Source organism: Heloderma suspectum, chromosome 1 (assembly GCF_057233095.1).
Source record: "Heloderma suspectum isolate Gila_16-S chromosome 1, 16-S_ref, whole genome shotgun sequence".
In the NCBI taxonomy this organism is placed as follows: Eukaryota; Metazoa; Chordata; class Lepidosauria; order Squamata; family Helodermatidae; genus Heloderma; species Heloderma suspectum.
The window spans coordinates 7,116,650-7,131,126 of record NC_139458.1 but is presented as its reverse complement, the minus strand read 5'-3'; the positions used below and the strand labels follow the sequence as shown (position 1 = coordinate 7,131,126).

General features: G+C 46.1%; 1 protein-coding gene across 8 annotated transcripts in view; it reads right to left on the bottom strand.

The window, feature by feature from the left end:
* Nucleotides 1–14,096, bottom strand: part of FERMT2 (FERM domain containing kindlin 2) — a 159,642-nt gene extending 145,546 nt beyond the window's left edge. For all 8 annotated transcript variants that reach the window (XM_084834608.1, XM_084834628.1, XM_084834597.1 and 5 more), the window contains exons 1-2: nt 13,901–14,096; nt 11,854–12,022 (exon numbers count right to left, since the gene is read on the bottom strand). In XM_084834608.1, coding sequence (XP_084690734.1) covers nt 11,854–12,010 — 157 coding nt within the window. In that variant the 5' untranslated portion in view covers nt 12,011–12,022; nt 13,901–14,096. The remainder of the gene's footprint in view (nt 1–11,853; nt 12,023–13,900) is intronic.
* Nucleotides 14,097–14,477: the final 381 nt, after the last annotated feature.

The following is a 14,477-nucleotide window of genomic DNA, read 5'->3' as shown; positions in this document are numbered from 1 at the left end:
TCCTATGCATGTTTACTCAGGAGTAAGCCTCACTGTATTCAGTGAGGCCTCTTCCTAGGTAAGTGGGCATAGAACTGCAATGTTAATTTTCAAAGTACATTTCACTTCCTGTTGTCCATCAAGCTAGCCTCATTTACAAAGGATTGATCCAAGGAGACCAGTTACATGTGCAAGCCCCAATGATGCATCACAGTGGGGATTTTTCACTTTCCCAAACTGCAGTCCCCTATTCAACAATGCTATTGATTCTTTTAAACTCAGGGGAGTTTTAAAAGCCTCTTGCAGTGCAACAGAGGGAAGGAGAGAGGATTTGGTAAAATGAGGAAGAAAATGCCAATTTGCATGCAGATCTCCCTGTACACATCGCTGGATCTGAGCCAGAAATTCTAACTAAAATGAGATAGGGTTGGGTGAGGAGAGAAAGTTATATAAAGACAACAGAGGAAGCCAAATAATTATTCACTGAAATCTAACATTTAATGGAACTGCAATACTGAACAATTTGGACCGCATTGTTTTTATTTTTGTCATAATTGTTTAAAGAGGCTTCATTACAAATTCAAGTCAATGAATCTGCAAGCTCTCCCTCCATTACAGTAAAACCTCAAGTGCAATCAAACTGGTAAATCAATAACATTGCACTTTCTTGGTGTTTTATTCATAATTCTCCATAAGTCTTCCATTAAACGGGGGGGGGAGGGAGGTCAGTCACTGAAAGAATGCGCATGTCCCGAATTTCACAAGTTTCTTCCTGAAATTAAAACTTGAACTTACTACATTCATACCAGATTTTCATTAATAGAAAGGTGTTAAAAGAATAGACTATTCTATTTGTAGGAATTAAGTTCAATGAAAAACAAATATCTGAAAAGTTTAAAGATCAAACCACCATTGAAGTCACAATATAAAAATAACACTACCTCATTCAAAAAGAAGGGATGAATGAAATACAGTGAAACACCCATGGATGAAGCAGAAAGGATCAATTTTACAGCAGTCACCTCCAACCCACACCCACATGGCTTATGGGGTTTTAAACATGACCTCTCCACCGTAACCACTTCATTAGAAAATGCAGGTATATCTGCACCAGGCTGTGGCAGTATTCCACATAGAATGTGGTAGGCAGCACATTCAAAAGGGATAAAGGCACAAAGGGTTACATTGGAAATGGCCAATAGCTCTTATATAAATAGCATTCTAACTTCAGTTTCTTCCCTATATTTGTTAGACACTGAGTATACCAATTGTCTGACAAATCCCTAGCCACATACCAAGCTGCTTTATATATACTCAATTTTAGAATCCATTTTTATTCCAGTTGCCAGTAATATTACAGCTGTCAGAAACACTGCAACAGGGGTAGACCGGGGGGGGGGGGCACACTGTGCCCAGAGATGCAATCCCTTCGCAATCTCTTGCTCTCACAGGGTTTTCAAGCAGGTCCATAGCATCAGGAGGGTGGACCACATGCGAAATGAAGAGTAACCAAGGGACAGAAGCCCCAAAGTAGCATGCCTATTTTATATGCACAAAAGTACTCCTCACCAAGGCTTCTATAGCTGGGATGCCAAAGGAGTAGGGAATTAAGAGAGAACGAGCAAGGGAAAGATTATTTCATGTATACTGGTCTTGCTCCCACGACCCCCAGCTTTCTAATCCAATCTGAGCTGCCAGAAATGTAGATTATTAACAGGATTGCTGACCAGGAATAGGATTGCTCTTGCTCATCAGCTCAGTGTTCCTCTGGCTTTCCAAGCCAAAGACAAACATCCCTCTGCTCTACAGCGCCTTTTCCATGGCTAGTGAATTGAGGGAGAAATGTGGCTCAGTGCGTTACACACACAATGCTTATCCCAATGCTTATCCCATTGCCTATGCATCACATTAAGCTTACTACTGATAGTCAACACCTTGAAACAAAGTGCAGCATGGCAGCAACATCATGCATAGTAAGGATTACAATCCAAGCCTATAAGCAAGCAGTTTATTCTTGAAATCTATGAATATATTTCAAGAAACAAAACTCTTCCATAGGAAAGCTAGTCACCAAAATGGTCTGAAAAAATCCTAAATCTTTGAACTCATCTCCTAAGCAATTTAACTGACTCTCACTCTATTTGCCAAACCTAACTATGCATTATACCACAGTTATGACAACAACAGCAACAGCTGTTAAAGCAAACTTAGTTAAATTTAGTAACTGTCAGCTACGAAAGTAATTGACATTTTCTTTGAAGGCAAAGGGGAAACCAACAATACCTTAACAACTAGTGTGGTTTAAATAACCAAAGCAGATAGTGACTGGGTACGGATGACACAATAACACACAATGGGTTAAATAAGCCACCATGGCTTATTTAACTCATTGTTGGTTATCATGTCGTCTGTTGAAAATTTTTTAATCCACGATGGCTTATTTAGCTAAAATAAGCCACTCTGATAACCTATGGCCTGCAGTAAGGGTTATTTAACCCACCATGGGTTAACGTGTCATCTGGCGCTCACTGAGCTTAGTCCAATCCTACAGAGTTGGCTGGCAAAGGCAGCCAAAACTGTTGCAGCCACTCTGCTCCAGCCTGCAGAGCCCTATTTCCGAATTCTGACAAGCAACCCAGGGACAGCCACAGCCAAACAAGCACAGTCTTCCCTGATAACTGCATTACAATTACAAAATGACAGCTTTCCCCAAGTACAATGACAGCCTCACACTACCCCACTAGAGTGAAATTACACAATGACAGGCTTCTCTGATTGCTACTTTGAAACTGTGCAACTTGGGAAATAGGGAAAAACAGGGGAATAGGGAAAGAATTGCTCACTTCTCCATGAAGCACAGTTTCACAATAATCTGCTACAGCATCTGGAGGCCCCCCCCATGAAGGCACCCCACCTGTGAAATTTTGCCCCATTCCAGCGAACTGTCCAGGAGTTATAGCTCCCACCCCTTTTTCCTTCTCTGGTCACTTTTCCATGAAGAAGCAAAAAGGCTATGGGGGGGGGGGTGCTCAATTGTGCTTTCGCACAATTTTGCCTTAGTGCTAATGCTATAGTGAACAGAAGTGGCTTTGCCAGCAATGTCTGGGCAGGTGAAATGCGCAATTCCATGTTATTGTCGTTGATTTTGGACAATGAAGGCGTCTATGCCAGCAATGGCTATGGGGGGAAATGCACAATTGAGGGTTTTGTCCCGATCCTGCAAACCCCCAAGGGTTTATTTGTGCCACCCCCTTTTTGGCAAACCCAGGATTTTCCCTCCTCTGGAGTAATTGTGCATGGTTTTGATGGTACAGCAGGTGCCTTCCAATTAGGAGAGGCTGCATGTGAAGTTCAGTCTCGATCCTGCAAACCCCCAAAGTATTATAGCAGCTACCCCCTTTTTGGTGCACACGGGATTTCTGCTCCTTTATGAGTAATGGCGCAGGGTTTTGATGGTGCATCGGGTGCCTCCCGACTAGGGGAGGGCGTATGAAGTTTGGTCCTGATCCTGAAAACTTCCAGCACTTTCGAGCCACCACCCCCTTGTCAGGGTGATGCTGGAAGCACTGAATTAAGCCCCTGTACTTAACCCCACACCCCTTCCATCTCATTGGGATATTTGGAAGGTTAAAACAGGCTGCTGCAATGTTATCAATGTTATCAACACTGCTCAGGCAGGAGGACTGGAGAGGAACAGAAGGTGGGGGGGGATGACTCAGATTATACACAGTATCTTAATAAGCTACTCACAGTAGGTTGTTACCCCAGTTGTGTGGCAAGGCATCAAGGACTATTTCAAAAATAAGCTATTGTGAGTAGCTTATTAAACCACCATGGCTTAAAGTGATGTCCAAACGCAGCCAGTCACATCCAAAAAAGTCACACCCTTAACACCCCATCACAAAATAAATGAAGCAATCATGGGCAACTGAAGAATCTTTCACATGTTATTTCAGTAGTGTGTGAGTCTCTTCCTATTGATAACATCCCATGTCCATGGCAACACTTGGGAAAGAGTCATATGGGTGTGTTCAATGAATCCCTTCCCACCCAACTGTCACCTTTGCAGGATTCTGTGGTATGTCCCTGATGTATTAAGGGACGGGCTGTATTATAACCGAACTGGCCCCAGATGTATAACTTGGTATCTTCTGGCTGTCAATGGCATGTTTACTCAGAGGGATTTGAAATTTGCTTAGGATTGCAATCCAACATTCTTATAAGAGACATGCCCACTGCATTTGATTAGAATCTCATCGTCCAAAAACAGATGGACGCTTCTAGTAAATTGAACAAGTCAGTAAAACTGGGTTGTTTATAGAATTAATGAGAAGATGCATACAAAGTACATCTACTCCAAACACATATTAGTATCCCAAGACTTTTCAGAACACTCTGATAAACAGGATGGACAAAAAGACAACTCAAAGAATACAATCTTTCAGAGTTTGCATTTGCATCCAGTTCCTTTTAAAGGTCTGTTTAACAAAACATAGTTTAAGCACGCGCGCGCACACACACACACACACACACGCTCTGAGTGAGTACTCTATGTAACTACCATACATTTCAGGACATGTTTACTTGTATGGTTCCCTGGGCTTTTAAGTTGGCTTGATGCATTTTATAAGCTGGCCTGCGTTCACCGATCAAAGGTACTGTAAGAAGTTTCACTACTTCACTCTGGCTTGTAGAGGGGACTTCACCTCAAACATGATCCACTGCACTACATGAACCAACAACTGTTTAAAAGAGAAGTGACCAGAAGAGTACAACAACAGATGGACATCCTGGGATAGATTTTTCCTATTACTGTCTAGTACAGAGAGTGGAATGCACATCACAGGTCTGGAATCCAAGTGGCACATCATAGACCATTGTTGCTATAGTGCTTCCAGAGCTTATACAGAACGAGGGCAGCATCAGCACTGATTTACCTCTCCAGTACAGTGTTCCTGTACAAGGAAGTTTGAAGTACCTCATAGTCCCTCTTTTTGTCTCCTGCTGGATCCAAACAGGAGAGAGAAGCTGGGTCTTTAGCATCATCAAATTAAAGAAGTTTAGGTGAAGTGGCTCACTCCAATATTTACAAGAATGAATTTGTGTTTTCAAGAAGTCACACCTTTCCCTCTGTCTTTCACAGCCTATAGCTGAAATTGGTGCAGGGTCAAGCAATACGCAAAGTGGCATACTGCAAAGAGATTAACTGGCATATATTAAGGTTTGCTCCTGTTTTTTGGATTTTTTTTTTTTTTGCGCACTCCTACAGCTAACTTCAGCTCTTATCACTTGACAGTGATAACAGCCATAATTTAAGTAACTATGGAACAACTCCACTACTTAGATTCCACAATATACTGCAAGGGCTATTAAACAGAAATGGACACACCAATTATCTTAAGAAAAGTGTAGCTATCCTGTATTTATTTATATTATTTAATTTCTATACTGCCCAATATCCGAAGCTCTCTAGGTGGTTCACAAAAACTAAAACCACAAAATACAGCATAAAACAATATGAAATATGAAAGCTTGAACCTACAATATAAAAGTACTTAGCAGCGATGCGAAGTTTTAAAATAAAACTATAGAGAGGATTAAATATGCCTCTACTTCCAAATGAGGATGCACTTCCAAATGAGGATGCACTTTTGCCCAACCTGTTTCTGGCGCTTAATCAAACCCACTGCAAACTAAATTTATGCCTAGCTCTTCTTATGAGATGTTTGCATGAGAACGTCTGAATTTTGAGTAATTTTTATCCTGTGGAAAGTATCCTAACAGCAAGCTCTCTCCACCAGATTCCATCCTATACTTGAGCAAATTATACTATCAGTCTGGAGTGTTTGCATCTTGTGTTGGGCTAGCTGGGCAGGTTGGGGATCCTGCTAGTACACCGCCCACCCCGCTACACAGCAGTCTCCCTACCTGAGCTAACACAGGTGATCTTGGATGCGATGCAGAGGTCCCCTAGGCTGCTGGTTTTAGGGACATCGACATTCATGCCAAGGGCACTTTGTCTGGGGCGGATCAGTATTTCATGCCCTCCATGACAACCATGGATTGTCTCAACATGTCATCGGCCCAACACGTAGCAGGCCACACTCTAGGCTTGGTTTTTTCAGCTGGCCATGGGGATAGTGATCTGAAGGCGGGGGACTTTGAATCGGTTTCTTTGTCATGGTCAGATCACCTCCCATTGAGGTGTAGACTGAGGGTGGCTTTTCCCCTCTGCAAGGGTGGGGGACCTCTTAAGATGATCAGCCCCCAGAGGCTAATGGATCCAGAGGGTTTCCAGAGGGTCTTCCAGCTGATACAGCTGGCGTTTCTGTCAAAAACCTGGTCTGTCTGTGGAACACAGAAATGACTTGGGCAGCTGAAACTATTGCTCCCGAGTGCCCTCTCTGCAGTAGAGCTCATATGGCTCCATGGTATACCCTGGAGCTGAGAGAGATGAAACAAAATAGCTTGAGTGTAGATGGGAGAAAAACTCCTAGGGGATTCAGTTGAACACTAGTATGTGCCTATCGTAATGTATATTCAGGGGCAGTGAGGGCAGCTTAAAACAACGTCTCACTGCCTCTATTGTATCCTCTATCTTCTGCCCAGCAGAGCTTTTCAGGGTCGTCCAGGGCCTATTACATGCTGGCTCTAAGGATACTGTAGATCCATCTGAGTCCTGCTGTAACGCCTTTGCTAGACTCTTCCAGAATAAAATACCCTGCATCCCTAGGACTTAAAAGACTCCAGTGATATAGCAGGTGAATCAGGTGGCATATCCAGAGCACAGCCTGGTCCAATTTTCTTGGATGAGTTTCAGTGGTTACAGCTCGAGGACATTGACAAGGTGCTTGGACGGGTTTGTGCAACCTCTTCCATACTGGATCCTTGCCCCTCTGGGCTTATAAAAACCAGCAGGGAGGAAACAACCAGTTGGGCCAGGGAGGTGATTAACGCCTCCTTGCAAGAGGGAGTGGTCCCATGCTGTCTGAAAGAGGTGACCGTGCAACCATTCCTGAAGCAATCCTCTCTGGAGCTAGAAGATCTTAACAACTTTAGGTCGGTGCAAATGTTCTTTTCATGGGCAAGGTCCTTGATCAGGTGGTGGCCAACCAGCTGTATGATGACCTATGTCAGGAGAGGGACAGGGGGTGTGATCCCGTTGATACTCCTGGATCTCTCAGTGACTTTCGATACCATCAACCACGGTATCGTTCTGGGGCGACTGGGGCGAGTTGAGGGTACTGCATTGCAGTTCCGCTCTTACTTGGATGGCCAGCTCCAGAAGGTAGGACTTGGGGAATATTGCTTGGCCCCATGGATTCTCCAACATTGGGTTCCTCAGGGGTCAGTTTTGTCCCCCATGCCATTTAACATCTAAATGGAACCACTGAGTGGTGTCACCCGGAGTTCTGGAGTGCGCTGTCATGAGTATACTGATGACACACAGCTCTACTTCTCCTTTTCATCCTCATCAGGTAAGGCTGTGGATGTGCTGAATCAGTGCCTGGCCACAACAACGGACTGAATGAGGACTAATAAGCTCCATCCAGCTAAGACTGAGATGCTGCTAGTGGGCGATTCTTCTGATCAGATAGAGGGTGCTCAGCCTGTTCTGGATGGGGCTGTTCTGGCTGGGGATGACCTGGCTTCAGTAATCTACGCTCTGGTAACGTCCAAGTTAGATTAATGCAATGCACTCTACATGGGCTGCCCTTGAAGACTGTTCAGAAGCTGCAGTTTATGCTAAATGCGGCAGCCAGATTAATAACTGGGACCAGAAGGTCTGAGCATGTAAGACTAATTCTGGCCCACTTGCATTTGCTGCCTGTATGTTTCCAAGCCCAATTCAAGGTGCTGGTGTAACCTATAAAGGCTTACATGGCTCAGGACTGCAATACCTGATGGAATGCTTCTCCCAATATGAACTTATCCAGACATTCTGGTCGATATCTGGGCCTTCCTCTGACGGCCTCCTCCAAGGGAAGCTTGGAAGATGGCAACAAAGGAGAGGGCCTTTTCAGTAGTAGCCCCCTGACTATGGAAAGAGCTCCCTATTGAGGCCCACCTGGTGCCAACACTGTCATCTTTTTGGCTCCAGGTTAAGACTGCCTTCTATTCTCCAGAATTTAATGGCATATGATGGGGCATTTATGTCAGCTGTCTTGAACAACTCTATTGTCAAAATTGTTTATTGAAATTGTTTTTAGCTGTTTAAAATGTTGTACATTAAAAATTTTAGGCTATGTTTTATTATGTTGTATCATGAAATGTTTGTATAATGTTGTACAATGTTGTGGTTTATAATTTTTGTGAATGTTGGGAACTGCCCAGAGAGGTTCAGCTATTGAGCAAAATGAAATATTATAATATTTATAATAATGAAATGAAATAATATTAATACACAAAAACAATTCAACATTAGTGACTCTCAAAGTAATGCTTCTTACTGGCTTACTCAGTATGGAAGGGACAGTGACATTTATTCCCTTAATGTTCGTAAAAGCTGAACAAGTTTAAGTGCTGAGACATGTTATCTCCTCAAGCCATTGCTTTTATAACCAAGCACAAAAATATTATTGAAACATATTTTCTACAGTTCCAAAGCCACATCACGCCTAAGAGTCCTTCATGCAAACACAAGCTTCCTTTTGAAGCAAGTATTTATATCTGCTTTTCCTTCCTTATTACATCACTATGAAGTCTTCATCCACTACAGGATGGCTTTTTTTTTTAAACTAGGCCAACCATGACTTATTGTGCACAGCTAGGCAATAAATCAAGTATTTACACAGTATCAGAAGTGTGCTGGGGAGCTGATATGGCTATTTTCCTTGAGTTCACAGTATACTAATCAGTTTCAAATGTATTATTAAGGAAGGAACACATCAGATTACTAACTGTATAAACCTCAACATCTTTTATCAGCACAAAAAATTTAACACTGATGTACAGCGCGCTCCTCAAAATGAGGAACACATTGGTGCAAGCACACTGGGCATAATGTGCCAAGTGGCACTGCTCCAATGCAATGCCCACTCCATTCCATGGGGCTTCACAACAACACACCATGCTGTATAGCAGCGGTCATGTCCAATTACCAGGTGGCAGGTATAGACTAGGATACTCCTTATGCAGCCTGCAATGTAACTAGTGTTCATCTACAACAGCATAGTAACACCGTCCAGGGCTTACACTGGATAAAAACAGATAATGGCCTGGCAGGTAAGGGCAAAAAGTTAATAGTCTGCCCACCAATGAGTAACAGGAAGTCTGAAGAAATTGTTTCTTACTGCAGGTGTAATTACCTGCGAGACTGCAATATAAGGCATAACGCCAGATGGTATCGTCCACAAGACACAGACCTACTTGTTGTCTAAGGGAGGTGGTCAGCTCCAATGCTGCACAACCCTTTCAGAAAGCCAGACATCAAGTAAAGAAGGAATGGACGTTTAAATTAAATCTTAGCTACATAACAGCAAAATGTTCTTGCAAAATTGTTTTAATATTTTTGAGCCCAGGCACAGATCCTTCTTACCTGGCACTTAGTTTACATTCTTACAAACTGAATCAGACTCAAAGATCAATGGGATCTTCTCAAACTGGGGAGAGGTACCGAGTGGGGTACCGCAGGGCTCAGTCCTGGGCCCAGTGCTCTTCAACGTTCTTATTAGTGACTTGGAGGAGGAGGTGCAGGGAATACTGATCAAATTTGCAGATGACACAAAATTGGGCGGGGTAGCTAATACCTTGGAAGACAGAAACAAAATTCAAAGTGATCTGGATAGACTGGAGCGCTGGGCAGAAAACAACAGAATGACATTTAATAAGGATAAATGCCAAGTTCTGCACCTAGGAAAAAGAAACCAATTGCACAGTTACAAGGTGGGGGATACGTAGCTCAACAACACTACAAGCGAGAAGGATCTTGGAACTGTTGTCGATCACAAGCTGAACAATGTCATGTGGCTGCAAAAAAGGCAAATGCTCTTTTGAGCTGCATTCATAGAAGCATCGCTTCCAAATCCCGGGAAGTACTAGTTTCCCTCTACTCAGCACTGGTTAGGCCTCATCTGGAGTACTGTGTCCACTTTTGGGCACCGCACTTTAAGAAGATGCAGACAAGCTGGAGAGGGTCCAGAGGAGGGCAACCAAGATGATCAGGGGACTGGAAACAAAGCCCTATGAAGAGAGACTGAAAGAACTGGGCATGTTTAGCCTTGAGAAGAGAAGACTGAGGGGAGAGATGATAGCGCTCTTCAAGTACTTGAAAGGTTGTCACAGAGAAGAAGGCCAGCATCTCTTCTCCATCATCCCAGAATGCAGGACACGGAAGAATGGGCTCAAGTGACAGGAAGACAGATTCCAGCTGAACATTAGGAAAAACTTCCTGACTGTTAGAGCAATACGACAATGGAACCAATTCCCTAGGGAGGTAGTGGGCTCTCCCATGCTGGAGGCATTCAAGACAAGGCTGGACAGTCATCTGTCAGGGATGCTCTGACTTGGATTCCTGCACTGAGCAGGGGGTTGGACTAAATGGTCTGGTAGGCCCCTTCCAACCCTACCATTCTATGATTCTATGAAGATTTTGTGAGCCAAAAGGCAAGGAACAGCCACCCACAATAGAGCATTACCCTAGAATTTTGCAGTGATTTAAAAACTTTGGGAAACCTCCCCTAATTTTTTTAAATTAGAAAAAAAAAGCAAGCATAGATGGCTTCAGTTACTTACACCACATTTCTGGTATTAGATTTGCAGCCCACCCCCGTCTCAGAAGCTAAGAGCTTTTGAAGAGCAACAAGGAACAAGCCAGCTATGGCTCCTTGTGTGGCAACCACAGGATAATCAAAATGGTGTTTAAAGGGCAAGTAGAGTTGTGTTAGATGGCTTTCCCAGCTTGCCTAGCACAGGACCCCATTTCCATTGCAACAGCACAAGCCTCTGGTATGACAGCTCAAGGAGCACCAGAGATCAGACAGCAAGATTTCTATGTGAAGCTCGTACATGCAAGTACATTATTCAATATTTCCAGGACTTGGAATGCATAAGGGCCAGCTTAGACTACCACCGGAAGTGGCACAAAAGCTTTCACTGGATTGTTCCACTTCAGGCTGCACATTTAGATGTTGTCCTGTAAAGAACTCCATGTATATAGAAAAAATAGCATGTCAGCTAGAAGCCTGACATACTAGTTTTGTACATTTTGTGTTTAAGTACTCCAACACACAACTCCTACTTGCAACACTAATTTACAGCCTCTAGTTAAACCACTCCAGGAAAAACTTGAAAACTGTTCTGCCGATTCTATAAACCAGCCTTTAGATTTAAGTTGTATGGTGAAATCAGTCACAACTCCCCGAATCCAGCTGAACAGGCATTACATAAATGAGATACTCTCTCATAATAATGAGTGAAAACAGACAAGCAAAAGAGAAAGACAAAGTAATTTATTTCTCAGTATCTGGGACCCTCCAACCACTCCCAGGCTTGCCATACCATCGCCTAGGATGAGCACTGTGTGTCGCTATGAAAAGTGACCACACACGTTCAAGTGCAGTGTTGTAAATAAACACAGCTACCACCATATGAAGCAGGGAACGGCGAGGGGGCAATTATGGCAAGTCAGCAGCAGGAAAGCTAAAGAGATTCAGCAGACCTGATGTGGCCTGTAGGCTGCTTGAGGTTGATCTCTGTTCCTTTAACAAAAGCTAAGCATTTAAAAATAGCTAAGGGTTTCTGAAGTCAGTCCCATGTGTGATGCAAATATGCAATTCCATTTCTACGCCCACCTCCTGTTTGCCTTCCAGCATTCAGAAAAGCACCAAAGCAATGAGAAGGGCCACACCTTTCCCCCTAGTTATTACAACTTACCAAGTTTTTCCACCAGTTTCAGCATGACACCACCAATGTGGACCTCCCCTGTGACCCTCAGAGTGACATCTCTGTTCAGGTCTGTGACATGGACGTTTAACTCCCACGTCCCATCTGCGTAGCAGCCATCTGGCATCCGTATACCGTCCAGAGCCATCGTTCCTCCTTCCTGCAAGCACGAAGCAGAGGAAATGGCATTCATTAGCTAAGCAGAAGCCTCATGCACACAGCTCACAAGCCTCTCCCCTGCTTCCCACTTAAGTGAAGAAAGTCAGGGAGAGGGAAAAAAGCAGGAATAAGCAAAATCCAGGGAAAGCAAACAAACTCCCTAAAGTCAACTCCAGCAAGGCTGAGAGCTCACAATGCGGCTCAGTTTACAACGAACTTTGTAAGGCAGTGGGGGGGGGGGGAGCCACTGCAAACTTCCAGCTGCCCAAGAACAAGGACTGTGCAAGCTTGAAGGGAATGCAAACTGAAACCTTATTTAGACCCAACTCTGCTTGATATATTTAAAGAAGAAGTTACTACAGCATTCCCTTATTCAGCATCTCACCTGTAGTTACAACACATCAATCCTTTCCTTATTTGTTTAATGTCCATCTTCTCTCTTACAGACATACACCATCCATCCTGGTTTTTACCTGGCCACCCAACAGCGATGCAATATGCCCCCTACCCTGGATGAAGTTCACATATCTGTGTTAAACAGGTGTTAAAACTATTCTGGGAAAACAGACTAGCCCATGAGGACAAATCGCTCCATACAGACATAACAGCCTCCTCGATCCCCTGTTCTTTATTATTCACCCCCCCCCCAATATACATATATTCATTTTTACACAGTGGGCTGTATCCAATGTTAGTCTGAAGTAAGTCTCAGTCATCTGAATGGGTTTACTCTAAGTAGAACTAACACTGGATACAACCCACTATGTAGAAGTTTTGCAGGTTCACAGTGATCCTTTAAAGAGGTCCAGGGTAACACTATGCAGGGGCTAAGATTTTTGTGAACTTAAGCCCCCTCTGAAGGGAACAAGGAAAGTATTACTCCTGTTGTGTAGGGGCAAGGAGTGATGTGCAAAGAAAGAAAGGAAGGAAAAGAGAAACGGAGAAACACATGTCTGTCCAAACTAATCTCCATGGGGTTGGATGTGTGTTGGGACTATGATAGCATGCAGCAAGGACAACAACATTTTTTACTGCAACACAGACTAAACGAGCTACGTCCTCTGGAAAATGTAACAGGGGGAGACTCTGAAAAGGAAACCTGGAAAAAATTAGGCGGGGGGGGGGAATGAGAGACACTGAAGAGAGAGAAAAAGAATGAATGATCGCATCCCTAAAAGGCACTCTATGAGAGAAGCAGCAACCCAGGCACCTCAGAAGGGACTAGGACCCTGCTCACAACACTAGAACCTGCAGTCAGCCCATGAAGCTGATTGGTGGGCGATTCAGAACAGATAAAAGGAAGGGCTTCTTCACACAGTTTTAACTATGGAATTCGCTTCCACACGCGGTAGTGATGGCCACCCATTTGGATGGACTTAAAAGGGTTAGGCAAAGCCCCGGACGGGGAGGCTCTCAACGGCCACCAGTCCTGGCGGCTGTGCGCTCCCTCCAGGATCAGAGGCGGTCCGCCAATGCACACCAGTTGCTGGGGGCCATGGGCGGGGGCGCCGCGGCGCTCACGCCCTGCTCGCGGGCTTCCCGGGCAGCTGCTTGGCCCCCGTGTGACCAGATCGCAGGACTGGGCGGGCCCTGGGCCTGATCCGGCGCGGCTCTTCGCATGTTCTTCAGAGGGAAGACCGGCGCCCCGCTCCGCGCGCCCCCCATACACGCTCCCACAACGCGACCCCGCCCCACACGCACGAAGCGGCCCGGGGGCTCCGCCGGCGCGTTCGCGCCGCCCCTCCCCACAAGCGGGGCAGCGATGACGTGGAGCGAGGAAAGCGCGGGCCCCTCCTCGCGCTCCTCTCCCTCTCCGCAGCCTGGGAGGGGGCGGCGAAGCAGGGGCGCGCTCTCCCTCGCCCCCCGCGCGCCCTGTTACCTCTTCGCGCGGCTCTGCTGGACCCGCGCGTGCGAACGCCCCTTCCGCGGGGCTGCCAGCGGAGTCCGAGGAGCCGCCGCCGCCGCCGCTCCCCTCTGCCCGCCTCCCCGGTTTCGAGGCGGCTTCGCTTCTCCGCCCCTGCGGACGCCGCCAGTCAGCCCGGACAGGAGCCACCACGGCCGCCGCCCCCGCCCCCGAAGCCTTCCCCGCTCCCGGGGGCGCCGCCTGAGGGGACTGCGAGGGGAGGGGAGGGGAGGGGGAAGAGGCGGAGGCGGCGGGGGAGGCCCGGCCGGCGGAGGGGCGGCGAGGCGAGGCGAGGCGAGGAGGGGCCGGCGGAGGCGCTGTCCTTTTATGGAAGCCGAGCGCGGAGGCGCGGGGCGCGGGGCCAACATCCGGGACTCCCCCGCGAGCCGCGCGGGAAGGGAGGCGGCGCGGGCTCCGGCCGAGGGGGAGGGGCGCGGGAAGGCGGCGCCCTCCTCCTCCTCCTCCTCCTCCTCCTGCGCCTCGGGCTGGCCGGGGCGCAGCACGAAGCCGGGGACCCCCGCCAGGCCGCCGTTCGAAACGCGCACGCGCACGC